We start from the raw sequence: 14,586 nt of genomic DNA on the forward strand, positions 1-14,586 counted from the left end.
TAAAAACTCAATATTATCAAAATAACATTTAATTCACATCTTACAATAAATGCATGCATACATGGCAATAAAATGACTCAACAATCTCATCGGCGAGTTGTTCGTTGGTTTAAATTGTTCAAGGAAATCATCGTAATATAAAAATATTGTACTAATTATTTATCAATCAATGCGGTGAACGCGGGGCTCCGCCCTCCCGCTCAGTCTCCTTTGACGAATTGAACTCCCAGCGACTGCACGATGAAGCAAAGCAGGTCGGTGTGTTCTTCAATCTGAAAATATTATTTTATGGATTATCACACAAGGCCAGGGGTCAGCAGTTTGTCAAGCGAGAAGAGCCAAATTGTCAAGGAAACAGGATAACAAAGGTACCAGAGAGCCGCGTATATTATGTAATATAGATATGTATATGGATTTTTAGGGGGAAGAGTTCAAGAATTTTTATTAAAAAAAAATATTAGAAAGGCGTCCATGCATCGCTTTTGATAGCTTTACTATATCTGGCAAATAGCTACTTATTTTTAATTCAATACATGATTAACTGCATCTGGAGTGAACCAGCATCTGTGTCAAGTTAGGTTCATTAACATTTATTTTGAGAGGACGTACGATACAAGCTAGTGTAGTCAATGAGTCTTATAGTGTAGGCTGCTTGAGATGAGGTGAAATTGAAGTTTATGTCTGAAGAGCCGCAAACGTCTAAGCAAAGAGCCGCTTCTGCCGACCCCTGCACTAGGCGATGAACATGTCGAAAGAGGAATAAGGTTCGTGTTGAAATCTCAATAGGTAATCATTCTGAGGAAAGTTTCTCATGATTCTTGGAAGATGACTAATACAATGATAAAATACATGCCAGTTTGGGGCCAGGGCTCACGATTGATTTCTTCCGATATGAGGATGACAAAGATGCTGTGTATTGATAGAATGTTGCGGTATGAACTTACAATCTTAGCGGTGGGTTTTCCACCGCCGTGTCCGGCCTTGGTGTCGACTCGGGCAAGCAGGGGATTGGTCTGGTAGGACGAATGTCGGGCGTTGTTCTGTAGCTGGGCGATGTATTTTAATGAGTGCAGTGGCACCACGCGATCGTCATGATCCGCTGTCAGCACTAGCGTGGCCGGATACTGATGCCCACCTATCAACACAACATAATTTTCACTCTATGCTCTTCTCCCTTGCATAAATTTGGTATATCATCGATAGATTCTTCAGAAGAAAACATGCATGCTAATGAAAGCAGATACAGGTAAATCCAGCAGCCAATGGGAATATTGACCGATAATTACACTTTTAGACATTGATATTATCCTCTACTGTGCTGTAAAACTTTAAAAAAATTAACAAAATTGTCTATAATAAATAAAATATAAATACTCACCAGGTTTGTCAAGGCTGAGGATATTATGTAGAGGTGAATACTTCATGAGGTTTTCAAAGTCTTTCTTGTCATCGGAACTTCCATAATCAGACACCCATGCGTGGCCGATGGTAAATTTATGGAATCGCAGCATATCTAAGACCCTTAAAACAAAAAAAAAAATTGTTATGGTCATACATTACACACAATGTTTGTGGTCTTTCCTGGAACTTACAGCAAAATAAGCTAATTATTATCTGTTTATGGTTTATATTATTTATATATTTACAGGATACAGCATTCCATTGAAATATCAATAGAAAAATGGGTACTTTTTCCGGAAAAGGTTATAGACATCTGACAGAAGTCTGTCGGAATCACCTGTATTTTAATGTAGGTAGAGAACAGTTTTAAGTTCATACATTGTCATACAATAATACAGTGGAACCCCAATCTACCGTTCTCGCATAAATTGTTTTCCCGCACGGATCATTCATTTTTGTAAGTCCCGCCAAACACCCATAAGAACAATGCTAAATAATCCCGCATTAACCGTTCCCCGATTTATTGTTTTCCTCGATCTATCGTCTAAATATTATGGTCCCATCACAAATATCCCGATTGACCGTTTTTGTTGAATATTTTTCATTTCGCTTTCGTAGAATAACATTTGTATTAGACGATTCCGGCAGACAAATCATATTTTCTTGTTGTCATTTTATTTTTCACATACTTAATAAGTCAATGATTTATTAAACAAAAATTACGCCTGCGCACCCATTAACCGGGCAGCAGGTGCAACTCATGGCAACGGCCTGTGGGTGAGCATAACCATACACAGTCTGTGGAATGTATACTGTCTGGGTATGAAGAGAGATGAAGCGGGATAAAACAGGAGTAGCACTGCGGAAGTAATAAGGCAAAGTAAGGTACGCACAAGGGTAAAAGGTGTTCAATGTGTGTCAAAAATGTCTGGTGGTTAGCCCACCAACTGGCCGTCGCAGTGAGTTGCTGCAACTGGCTGGCTAATGGGCGCACAGCACAGGCAACAAAAATAATATACAATATATACTTTCATACAATATAATCAATTAAAAGCTATATTTCCAGTGGTATAATGCTCATACAAGAGGTAGACAGAAGATCGAATATTATTTATCTATACAGGTATAGATTCCCAGATAATTAAAATAAGTAATAAGTATATCGAGCGCTCCAAGCAAAAAATAAACTGTTTCCTAATGAAAAGCTCAGTTCAGATTGTTAGAATGCGCAAGTACAGTTTCTTACCCGACTTGTACGATAGCAGCTCCAAATAAATCAGGTCTCTGGTTAATGCACGCCGCCACCAGTAATCCGCCGTTAGAGCCTCCTTGAATAGTCAAGAGGTTCGGTCGGGTGTAGTTATTCTGTATGAGGTACTCTCCTGCCGCTTGGAAGTCATCGAACACATTCTGCTTGTTGAGGAGTCGACCGGCGTTGTGCCACTTCTCGCCATATTCTCTGATCGACAAATAATATTGTGTTCCCATGATGAATTCATCCAGAGAGAGTTTCAGTACATTCATATTAATATAGGAAACTGTTAAATAATTATATGACTAACTTTACTATAAACGGTAGATTGACACATTAAGCGGCACCGGCTTCTCAGTCCGGTAATCAAAATAGTATAAATCCACATGTAAAGTTTAATTTTATGTGTTTTCTCACTCTATTAAAAATGTCTTTATGTTTATTTAATGGGGCATCGCAGGCTACTACAAAAGGGAGTCGTGACACGAAAAAAAATTGGTAACCACCGTTTTTTTTCCGGTGATAAAGTACAAAGGTAGGCTCATGATCATAGAACAGCAAAATAGTGAATAATTACCCTCCGCCTCTTATGTTGGGAATGGCCAATACGCCATCCATATGTCGAATAAATACGAGGCGCGTCACGCTAAATGTTGGTTGAATATTAACGTTGAATCCGCCATAGCCATACAATAATACTGGGTTCTTGCCGTCCAATTTGATTCCCTATCACAATGAAAAGTAAACGTAAATTATTATTTCAAACATTCATTTACATACTTCATATTTGACTACATTATATTATTATGTTGTGTCAATGTTGTCACGTGTCAAGAAACTGTTGACATTGTAATTTTAGCAAGATTATAAGTATAATAATATGTATGCACAATATCACGAATACCTTTTTAGACACAATAAACATTGGAACCTTGGTGCCATCTTTGCTAGTGTAAAATATTTGGTTCGATTCATACTTTGATGAATCAAAATCGTTGATTTTAACTTCTCTGAATATCTGGAAGAAGAAAGGTATCAAAGGGATAAATCAGTTAAACGTTAATGTAAAAAAAAGACTGATCGAAATGTTTAAAACGAAACTCACCTTGGGTTCTTTATTTGGCTGAGTGAGATCGTAATGGTAGATGATCCCGGGTGTCATGAAAGACACGAACTGGTAGAAAATCTCAGTCTGCTTCTTTTTACCGGAGAAGCCGACGACGGTGCCGACGTCCAGAGGAAAAGTTTTGATGAACTCGCCGTTTTCCAGGGCATGTAGCTGAAGAACGCTCTACGAACAAAAAAAAACTTGTCACAGCGAATATGTTGCATTTTTTAAAATAGATAAATACCTTTTTTTATTTTTGTTGGACTCACTTTTACATCTTCGATGTAGTTTAACACGAGTTTGTCATTGTTGACGCAGACCGCCCATTCCAAAACTTTGGTAGGATGTTCCTGAAATTGCAGATGAGATATTTAGATAGAGAACTTTTATTAACTTACGCCTTTAAAATAATAAAGTTATCAATGAGTTCTGGCGATTTACCGGTAACAGAGTTTTCCAGTTATCCTCTTGTGGATTATCCAGATCAATTGTTATCAAACGATAGTTGGGTGCATTTTTATTCGTACGGAATATGCATTTGGATCCTTCATTGGTTACATACTGAAATATAACGATATATTATATCAAATGGCCGGATTTAATTATTGATATAGACAAGTTATCCGCGGAACCCGGTAGGGAATCGCTGTGGTAGGCTAAAATTAGATAACGAGGTGATTTAATAGTAGGTAAATATAGTACATCATACGCAATTATAGTAACAGTGAGATTATGAATGCCAAATTTTAGATAGTTTAACAATGAAACTGTAAGGAAATAAAAATATTTATTAAATAAAGAAATGAAGCCAAAGGCCGGACGCCGAAGCCAATTCTTGAGCTAAAACTACAAACAATCAGTGGCTCACCTCAAAGTCAGCTTCAAATTTGAATACAAACTGGGTGAGATCGAGTTTGCCCTTTATTTCCCCATTATTTAAAGTGGTGAAATACAGAAGATTGTCCCTGCAATCTTTTACAGTTGCCACAATTAAATATTTACCACAATCGGATACTTCTGCGCCACTGAAATTATTCAACATAAACAGTATTATTTTATGTAATGGTTTGATTTTTGAACAAATCAAATACAAATATTAATATTATAAAAACATTACGGTCCCACTTCAATTAAGTAATGCCATTTGATTTTTTTTATAATTTGATAAAAGTTTTGTGGATAAAATCATTACTCATTACATTCTCCATAGTGGTTCGTCTGGGAATTCGGCAACGAGAACATCTTCAGATTGTGGAGTATTCACCACATGATAGTAAAGCTTGTGATCTTTATTTGCTTTGGTTTCCGAGCCGTCGGTTTTCCCAGTTTGATCAGGATAGCTCTAAACATAATAGAGAATACGATATTTATTTTCATTATACATTCATACATAGTTTGTATTGTAAAAATCTGCGAATCCAGCAGAAAAAATATTATTACCCCGTAAAATATCCCTTTGTTGTCTTTGGTCCAAGATATTGTTGAATATTTAACTCTCTCCAGTACTTCTGGATAGTCCTTACCTTTGAAAATAGACAAGAATTTAATTAATAAAAATCATAATATATTATGAAAATGCAAATAAATATGTTCATTCATTAAAAATCAAATGATTATGCATGCATTATAACAATTTACTTCATTGAAGTCACTCTTTATAGAGGTAATAAAAAGATTTTATCTTCTGATATATCATAGAAGACAGCTGTGAAGAAAGAACATGCCGATAATTTAAAAATAACATGCGGCATGTCGGGAAAATATTATTTAAGCGTCGACCACACTAGAACATTGGAACACTGAGCGATGCATCCGCGCATAGCGATCTGATACGCATTCAATTCAACATGACCAATTCTGGAAATGTCATTATCTCAGATAATTCAGATAAAATAAATTTGTGATTCAACTCAATACACTATAATATATTATTATGTACCTAACTCTTATTTCCGGATTTATTTTATCAAACAAATTATGTATATTCACTATGTTGACATTCTTCGAGCTACATCAGTGATGCACAAACCGAGGTCTGAAATGGCATTTGTTGCGGTTCAAAATAACAAGTACTTAATCACCAAATTTTTCTTTGAATTCGACAAAATTGTAGTTTCCTATATACTAAGTTCTATCGTGCGAATACATAATGCAGAGTGGCGAGTGATTAGAGTAGCTGATATGTAACAATTATATAATATATCATTATTTTTCAACATTTTTACTCACTGGGCCTGTGAAAAATGAGAAAATGGATAAATTGGCTCTTTCAAATAGATTGTGCACCAGGGGGATGTACAAAGGCGTAAAAACTATAGTATTTCTGAAAAATATATAGTACAGGAACATTTTTCATCGTTAATCCTTTAAAATTATAGTATTTTGGTATATTTGGCGTAAAATTATAGTATTTTACATTTTTCGCGGAATTCAAATTATAGTATTGTACTATAATTATAGTACGGTTGGCATCACTGATTGAGATACATATTATACATTTGTATGGTTTATATTATGATGAGAAAGTGATGACTGATGATTACTGAAGAACAACTATCAATCACATTAAGTGATTTCATAATCAATCTCCATATTGTATTATACGAAAATTCTTTAATTTTGTATAAATTTACATAAATAATAATTTTGAAAAACCTGAGAAACATTGGAAAAAATCTTGGATAAAATAAATTAGGCAGAGTGGGGTTCGAACTCACATCTTTCACTTTCTGCACCTGTCACCTGTCTGTACTTGTCTACCTTTTGAGGTACCGATCTGTCCATGACTCATGCAAAATAATAATTAATTCTAACTTTTATAGTATCTGCGGACTTCGAATCCGCGAATGAAAGACAACCGACTAATTAATCAAGGTAATATTCCTAACAAGACCAAAGACGATGTCAGGTCTCAACCAAATTAAAATTTATTAAATGCAAAGATGTCATTAATAAATTTGATTATCACCGGATGCCATTTAAATATAGGTAATCTTGGAAATAGGAGTAGATGCCCACGATGGCCGAGCAGCTTACGCGTCGGCTTGTAATGTCGCGAATCCCAGGTTCGAATCCTGGGTCTGGCAAATACACATTGTCTCGACCCAATAGGTTGAGAGAGTGGTTAACATCTATTTCTCGTAAAAACAAAAATCTATTACATAATAAAATACAACCTCCAATCTGTGGATGCCCATATGATCTTATTAAGATCGGACACAGTCTAATAATACAATAATAATAGGAGTAGAAAAACAATATACCCGTTTCCACGTCTTTGAAGTGAATCTTTATCCAGTCAGATCCGCTGGCACTCAAGCCGAATGCGTAAGTGTTGCCATCTTCGGAGAAAGCTGATCCCGACAACGCTACTGTCCCATCATCCGATAACATGTTGGGATCTAAGAATACCTTGGCTTCTTCTTCTAAAGATTTTTGGACATATAATACACTGGAAAATAAGAAAATCTTAAATATTAGAGAAGAGAGTCGACAGAAAATCATAAGTGAAGTGCGTAGTACCCAAAAATTCGGGTCACAAAAACTGAAAAAACTCTTGATATGATATCAATTATTTATATAGCGGTGAAAAGAACTAAGTCGTAAGAACATGGTTATGTGTTTAGTAAAATATTCAGATGCCCATATATCTGAATTTTGCAGCAGATATGGAATAGTTCAATTCCCCGAAAAACTGATGATATTGTGTTAATTAGCAGTAAAAAGAAATTTCATTTCGTAATATATGATTTAAGTTTTGCATATAATGTTATAAATATCACCTTTGGTTTTGAAGGCCAGTATTTTTGAAGAAAAAATATCTATGACCCCTTTTGAATGGACATGAATATTTAGTGTAATTCCACAGTTCAGTCAATCGTGAATGGATGTCAGCTTTATGGATGCAGCTATCTAAATAAGGGCGAGTGATTGCATTCTGCGCATCCACGAACATTGAAGTCTCCTCCGCTTCAGGATCTTCCAACCAGCGGTAAGGATCCGCAACCTATTCAAAAGAATGTTTGGTACAAGTCGGTTATGGGGAAGCCAGGCGGGAATCGCGCTAATTGTCATAGCCGATTTTGGCAAAATTTATGAATTCAAGAATGAAAACCTAACTTAACTTAAACTAACCCAACCTAACAAATAATCCAGTACCTATATCAGCTATTTTCAAAATGTGTTTGCCGCTGGCTTCCCCATAACCGACTTGTACCGAATGTTTATAGACAACGCATTAGTAAAGTAAACGTTTATCTTCATCTCCATCAACATGTAGCTGCTGTTGACTGTTCGAGTATGAAATGCAAAATGTTTCAGTAGAACCACAAATATTTATTTATGAATATTTTTTACAATAATTATATAATATGTATATATTTAAATTTGTCAGATATTTATGTTGACTGAAAATAATACTATCAAAAGAAGAATTAAATTCACGTGAGACAATATTAGTCAATTACTATTTCCAATTAAACATATTATTAACTTCTTTGCAATTCAGTTTAATGAATCCATTGATTTTACAAATTACGCACTGTTTATATTTTTTGATAGATATCAGTATGACTCCCAAGTTTATGACTATTCTGTCGGGATTTTTTTTTGGCAGAGGGGGCCGAGAATTACTTTCATCAGATTTTGGGGGCAGTATGAAAATTTTTGGAAAGCACCTGTTTAGAGTCCGGTACATACTTGAAAAATTACAGTAAGTACATTTTTGACGTATGACTGACCTGTCGGAACATTCAGTCATTGTCAATAGAAAATATTGATAGGTGATAAAAAAAATATTACCTGGGTACCGTGGTAGTCTTCGAAGAAAGTTTCATCTCTTCGAGCGATGGGGTAATCAAATGACATTTTCACAATACTCTGGCAGTAGCTTTGCTGAGTTAAAACTTGTGTAAGGATCTGAAATATTATTTGTTCATTAATATTCATGCAATATTCCGTAATAAAATCATTATTTCATAAATAACTAATATAGCAGGTGATAGACTGATAAGTATCTTGGTATGCTACATAATCAACCATAATACCAACTAGTTTGCAGGTATGCAGGATTACACAAAGCCACTCTTTGTCAATAGAAGTAATTTAATGTGAAATCATGAATGAATGAATAAATTTAGTTGATTGTAGCCTACACCTACAAATATATGGATTCTATAGGTAAGTATGTTATTATGAGTTTTATTATGTATGTTATGATTGACCAATCAAAGCTCAATTGGTTATAATGTATCGCTCGATGTATAATATATTGTTTATATTAATTTATAGTCAATTAGTGGCAATAAGTACATTACCCAAACGGTAACGCCGCATTTAAATGGCATTTCTGTGCAGGCAATCGCTAGTGCATTTGCGACGAATATTGAGGTTATGATAACGTTGAAAAACATACTTACAGACTTTTGAGGGCAAGAATTAATTTTACTAGGCCAAGATACAATTCTAACAAAGTTTCTCTTGGCAGAAAGTCTTTGTAAGTGATGACAAGCCAAAATTGAAAGCAGAGTACAAGATCTGACAGCAAACGTCATTGGGGGGGCAATGAAAAATTAGTTGCCCATAGAAAGAAGTTTATTACAAAATGTTGTTAGCTGTTTTAAATGCCAAATAGAATTGTGGTACAAACGACATTTTGTCATTAAATATCGTTATTTCTATTGGCGATGTTAATTTACACATTTAATACATATAGCTCATAATTAGTATAAAGCAAAAAGATTGATGAAGTGCAATCTCTTTGGTATAAAGTAATATTTTGAGATTTACGAGTTATTTTGTTGTGGATTGTTTCAATTGTATATTCTCAATATATTCCAGTCCTTCATGAATAAATCTGATTTATTTTGTATTAACCACATAGAATGTCAGATAATAGTTTACCACATGTTTACCATTTGAACGTAATCACTATTTAAAATCGAGTCTTCGTTTTGTTTTAAAATCATAGACAATATTTCTGCCTGTGTTCCATTGGCACGCAAGTCAGACAGTCTTCAGGTACAGACCTACAAACTTGTGTTGATGGAGGAGACTACTGTACGACAACATTATTTAGGCGACAACAGGAAGTCGCTCTTGTCGCGCATAGAATATTTCTCAGTGTTGTCATTTTTTGAGAAAACAAATCCCGCGAAATTAGGTTTTTAATTTATATCAATCAGTAAGTTCTCAGTAAGTAATTAATTTAGGAGTCCAATTATTGTTCGGTAAGTATCAATAGAAAAATTATTTTAAATAATTTCATCTCTTAATTATTACTATTATATTAGGATAATTAATACAGCGTAATTATTGAATTTGGAAGGAAATATATTATTGAACCCACATTAACTGATAATATTGCTGCAGGTATTTATTAATTAAATAATTAGAAAAACACAAATTATGACTAAATAAGTAGAAGTGAAAGATATAACATATTCAATATTATTTTGATGACCCAATCACATTTTTTTATAATTTACAAATGATGTCTTTTATAACGTATTTTTAGTAAAATCGTTGTCGAAACACATACCTACTGTGAAAATAATTTTCTATAAACTAAGATATTTATATCCACCTAACATTATAAATTTTAAAACAATATGTACCTACTTGTCGGTTTAAAAATACAAGGACAATTAATTAACTAACCGTAAATACAAATAAGATTACAATAATCGATAACGTCATAAGGTCATCAACTCAACTTTTAAAAGTACATTTCTAAGGACACGACATTAAAAATTGATTAAACCAATCATCATGTATGGTATTCTACACCAGACATATTGGTTTCATCATCACTCGATACTAATTCACTTTCACTACTGCTGTCAAAATCGACACTAAAAACTAAACTTTGGTCACTCATAGTCTCACAACATCTATCTTTTACCATATAATCCACTTCCAAATTTAATGTATTGTGTGTTCACAATGTTTTTTCCAATCGTCCGGCAATCAACATTATTACTTGCAATTCTTCTTTTCACAAGTGACCAGATAAATTCTATTGGGTTAAGATCACAGGGGTATGGTGGTAGACGAACTACTGTTGAGCCTTTTTCTTTAACCAGCTCGTCGAATAAATACTTTGGTGGTGGTTTATTTCTATCAATTATTTCTTTTAATTTAGTTTTAACCATATTTTCTTCGAATACAATATTATTGTCTTTCAGCCATTCTTGCTTAACGCTTTTTTTATTGGCCATAGTTGGCGGTTTATTTATTTTAATGATATGGTAAGGGGCAATACCCATAACTATTATAGAATTTGTGGGAATGTTCTCCACGCAACTATGCCGTGTCTCTCCTCTCTATGATAACATTTCTTTTAGAAAGGCTTTTTTTTAAAATTTAAACCCAAGCTTATGTAACCGTCGCCGTAAAAATTCTTTGCTTTCTTGAAAATCCATGCACTCTCCTAAGGAAACCAGTAAGTTTTGCAGCGTCGGAACTTGTTTGTGGACAGTATAAAACTCCTACACTTTTTGACGTATAGTACATAAGTCCATACTGTCCAACGCAATCTTATTTTTTCCAGGCGTTACGATTTTTGAAGAGGAGGCACTCGCTGCAGTCATTTCTTTTATGATTCTAGAAACTGTCCTTGGGATATTCTTGTAAATTAATGATACACTACGTATAAGTATCTAGATAATTTTAAGTATTTTTGTAAATTTTACATCTCCGTAATAATTGATTTAATGACAATAATGTTTATTCTTGAAAATATTCTTCTTGCCAATTTATTATTACACTGCTAGTGTACTTAAATGATCATTTATACTTAAATATTAATAAAATAGATGACAATACGCACAACTATATAATATACAAACATAATTCCCAGTTTTTGGGGAAATATTTCTAGTATTACAACACTGAATTTTGACATATCTGACAATGACAGCAACCCGTGATATGGTATTGTATAGGCATGCCGTTTAAATGTGACTCTTTTTCTTCTTCACAATAAATCAAAAGTTTACAAATAATAATTCGAACATGACTTCGTATTGTTTTAGACATCTTTTGAATATAAAAAGCTTCAAATTACGTAAATTGATAGATGCATCCAATACGACTGTCAAAAATGTAATGAATAATTTGGGGGCGTTCCTTTTTTGAAACCGGAAGTTCGATTAGCTGATTGTAGTTCACAGTTCTGCCACGTAGCCAAGATGAAGTCTCGCAACTGGACAGAATCTGACATTCGAATGACGTTTTCAATATGGCGTCCATATGGTAGTTCGCAGTTCCATTTAGTCGGACTGTACCTATAATGCCAGCGCTCCATTGGCGAGCCAAAAGTCCGACGACAATAAGTCTTCAGATTTTTCTACGTTCTGCTACTGGCCAACAGACGTTCAACGAAACGAGTATATAATTAATTTGACGAGTAAAACTGTCGACTTTGACAGCATAGATAATATACGTATATCTGACAGTTAAATCGTGATGGCGTTAAATGATACCGACGTTTTATGTTTTTTGGGTTATTGGGTGGCAGATAATGTAATAACGAAGCAAAGGGTACACAAATACTGGGTGAAACATTGGATAAGGAAACGAACGACATTATCCCACACAAATTTAATACGAGAATTGCGTTTGCAACCGAGCGATTTCCGCAATTATTTGCGAATGTCGGAGGATGTATACACAGAACTGTATAATTTGGTCTCCCCATTTATTAAAAAAAAAAATACTATGATGAGGGAAGCTATTTCTCCTCATGATAGATTATGTGCAACCCTGCGATTTTTGGCTGCCGGCGGAACATTCACTGACTTGCATTATAGAACTGCGATTGGAAGACAAACTCTGGGCAAGATAATTCCCGAAACTTGCCAAGTCATCATTGACGTTTTGAAAGGAGAATATTTCAAGGTGTGTATTATATTATACGTCATCTAATAAAGTTGGGCAAATTTACAAATATATCATTAACAAGTAGACATTGGTTGGTCTTATAAAGTGAACGTTTAGTGGATTGTTTTACCTATATAAATCATAGACGGCAACATCATAAGAATGGCAGACAAGATGCATTTGAGATAGGTATATATATAGTCACAAATAAGGCCATCGTTGACATGCTAAATATTCAATAGACCATTAGAATGCTGTACCTAGCCAGGACTCTCCATATAGGCTGTAAGCAAGCTGCTTAATTATTCCTGTTGAATGTATTGTAATACTAGTCATATTCTTCGAAAAGCAAGCATGGAATTTGATTTCTAAATGAGGCCACATAATAATATAGGTTTGCTAACATAGCTCAAATACTTACCATTTGTTGTATCGCTTAAGCTAAGGTTTATAGGCATAAAAACAAACAAAAAAACAAATATTTTTACAAGATATTTATTCACACAAAAAACATTAATTTATTATACCGGCTTTTGTACATTTTTGCTTAATATTACGATAAACTGGTTGAGTATGAACAGTAGTTGCTGGCATTATTTTGTCACTTTGTCCCATAAAGGCAACTTCATGCATCAGCTTCTCGGCCAGCAATCTTTGTCCCTGTGACATCGATCGTAGTTTCATGGCCATCATTTTGCCAAAAACATCAAATTCATCTTCAGTCTTGCTTAGTTTGTCGGTGATTAATTCTAACACTTTGTTGGCGCTATCATTCGATTTTTTTCGTTTGAACGATGGGGGTTCTGGTGCTCTATTGAGATTCGACCTTGGAGTAGTCGACAACGTGGATGTTGAAGGCGAATATTCTATCTGTAAATAAAATGTTGATTATTTTTTGTTGCAGGTCCCTGATACGCACGAAGAAATGGAGACGATTGCAGAAGAGTTTAATAGTAAATGGCAATTTCCAAATTGCCTGGGCGCAGTTGATGGGAAACACATTGCAATCGTGCCACCTGCAGGCGCCGGCTCCCACTTTTATAATTACAAACATTTCCACAGCATTGTTTTGATGGCGATTGCAAATGCTAATTATGAATTTATTTATGTTGATGTTGGAACAAATGGACGTATTTCTGATGGAAGCGTACTGAGAAAATCTGATTTTTTCATACGTTTAGACGAAGGCAGATTAAAAATACCTGCACCAAAAAAACCTACTGCTAATTCTGATGCACTGCCATTTGTTTATATTGGCGATGAAGCCTTTGCATTACGTAACGATTTCATAAAGCCGTATTCACAAAGGCAATTGAATCACAGTAAAAGAATATATAATTATCGGACATGCAGAGCCAGGCGAATTATAGAAAATGTTTTTGGCATTTTAGCTGCTAGATTCCGCATTTTTCAAGCTCCAATAAACATGAAAATTGAAAATATCAATACAGTTGTATTAACTTGCTGTGTGCTGCACAACTTTCTTCGTCGCAAATCAACACATACTTATACTCCTTCTCATGACCTTGATAGGGAAAATCCTGAGACAGGTTTAATAGAGCTCGGACTGAGGTCACAGGACACCTTAGCGCCTTTGGAAGCAACGACTAATCGGAACTCGACTGCCAATGCTAAGAAAGCGCGAGGAGATTTCGAAAAATATTTTAATACTACCGGGGCTGTCACATGGCAAGAAAGTATGATAAGCAATAGATAAATTAAACCAATGTAACAATTTAGTTAAAATGTTTTACCTCAATACAATCTTCGTTGTTTAACGAGTTGGAGTAACTCTCATCAGGAGACATGTTTTCCAAATCGTCCACCATGCTGGATATTGAGCTCGATTCTGTAAAACAAAATGTAAATTGTTAAAATACAACATAATACTCAAACTTGTTTTTTATTATCTCTCCCCTAAGTACCCATTCCTTCATACGGTTAA

General features: G+C 34.6%; 1 protein-coding gene across 4 annotated transcripts; it reads right to left on the reverse strand.

The window, feature by feature from the left end:
• Positions 1-11: 11 nt before the first annotated feature.
• On the reverse strand, positions 12-9,706 carry LOC147072463 (prolyl endopeptidase). Of its 4 annotated transcripts, none has more exons than XM_085947231.1 (16): positions 9,674-9,706; positions 8,562-8,678; positions 7,544-7,767; positions 7,025-7,212; positions 5,202-5,284; positions 4,961-5,103; positions 4,630-4,786; positions 4,203-4,322; positions 4,031-4,111; positions 3,759-3,944; positions 3,558-3,671; positions 3,231-3,379; positions 2,648-2,860; positions 1,379-1,521; positions 945-1,135; positions 12-272 (listed from the first exon to the last, which is right to left on the reverse strand). In XM_085947231.1, the coding sequence occupies exons 1-16, from the start codon at positions 9,674-9,676 to the stop codon at positions 201-203; spliced, it is 2,184 nt and encodes a 727-aa protein (XP_085803357.1). In that variant the 5' UTR covers positions 9,677-9,706; the 3' UTR covers positions 12-200. The 4 variants fall into 4 exon arrangements, with proteins under 4 accessions (XP_085803357.1, XP_085803358.1, XP_085803356.1 ...); XM_085947232.1 differs by having other exon boundaries at positions 9,549-9,706; XM_085947230.1 differs by lacking the exon at positions 9,674-9,706 and adding an exon at positions 9,179-9,289.
• Positions 9,707-14,586: the final 4,880 nt, after the last annotated feature.

This window comes from Rhyacophila brunnea, unplaced genomic scaffold, assembly GCF_057557595.1.
Source record: "Rhyacophila brunnea isolate RB1 unplaced genomic scaffold, BYU_Rbru_1.0 scaffold_2, whole genome shotgun sequence".
In the NCBI taxonomy this organism is placed as follows: Eukaryota; Metazoa; Arthropoda; class Insecta; order Trichoptera; family Rhyacophilidae; genus Rhyacophila; species Rhyacophila brunnea.

Bases quoted from the DNA above. Each gene is read 5' to 3' on its own strand.
- LOC147072463 (XM_085947229.1), bottom strand. From the start codon at position 9,172: ATGTTTTTCAACGTTATCATAACCTCAATATTCGTCGCAAATGCACTA. The intron at 4,787-4,960 runs GTAATGAGTAAT...GAATAATTTCAG, and splicing joins GACGAACCACTATGGAGAAT to TGGCGCAGAAGTATCCGATT. The intron at 4,112-4,202 runs GTAAATCGCCAG...CTGCAATTTCAG, and splicing joins ACTGGAAAACTCTGTTACCG to GAACATCCTACCAAAGTTTT.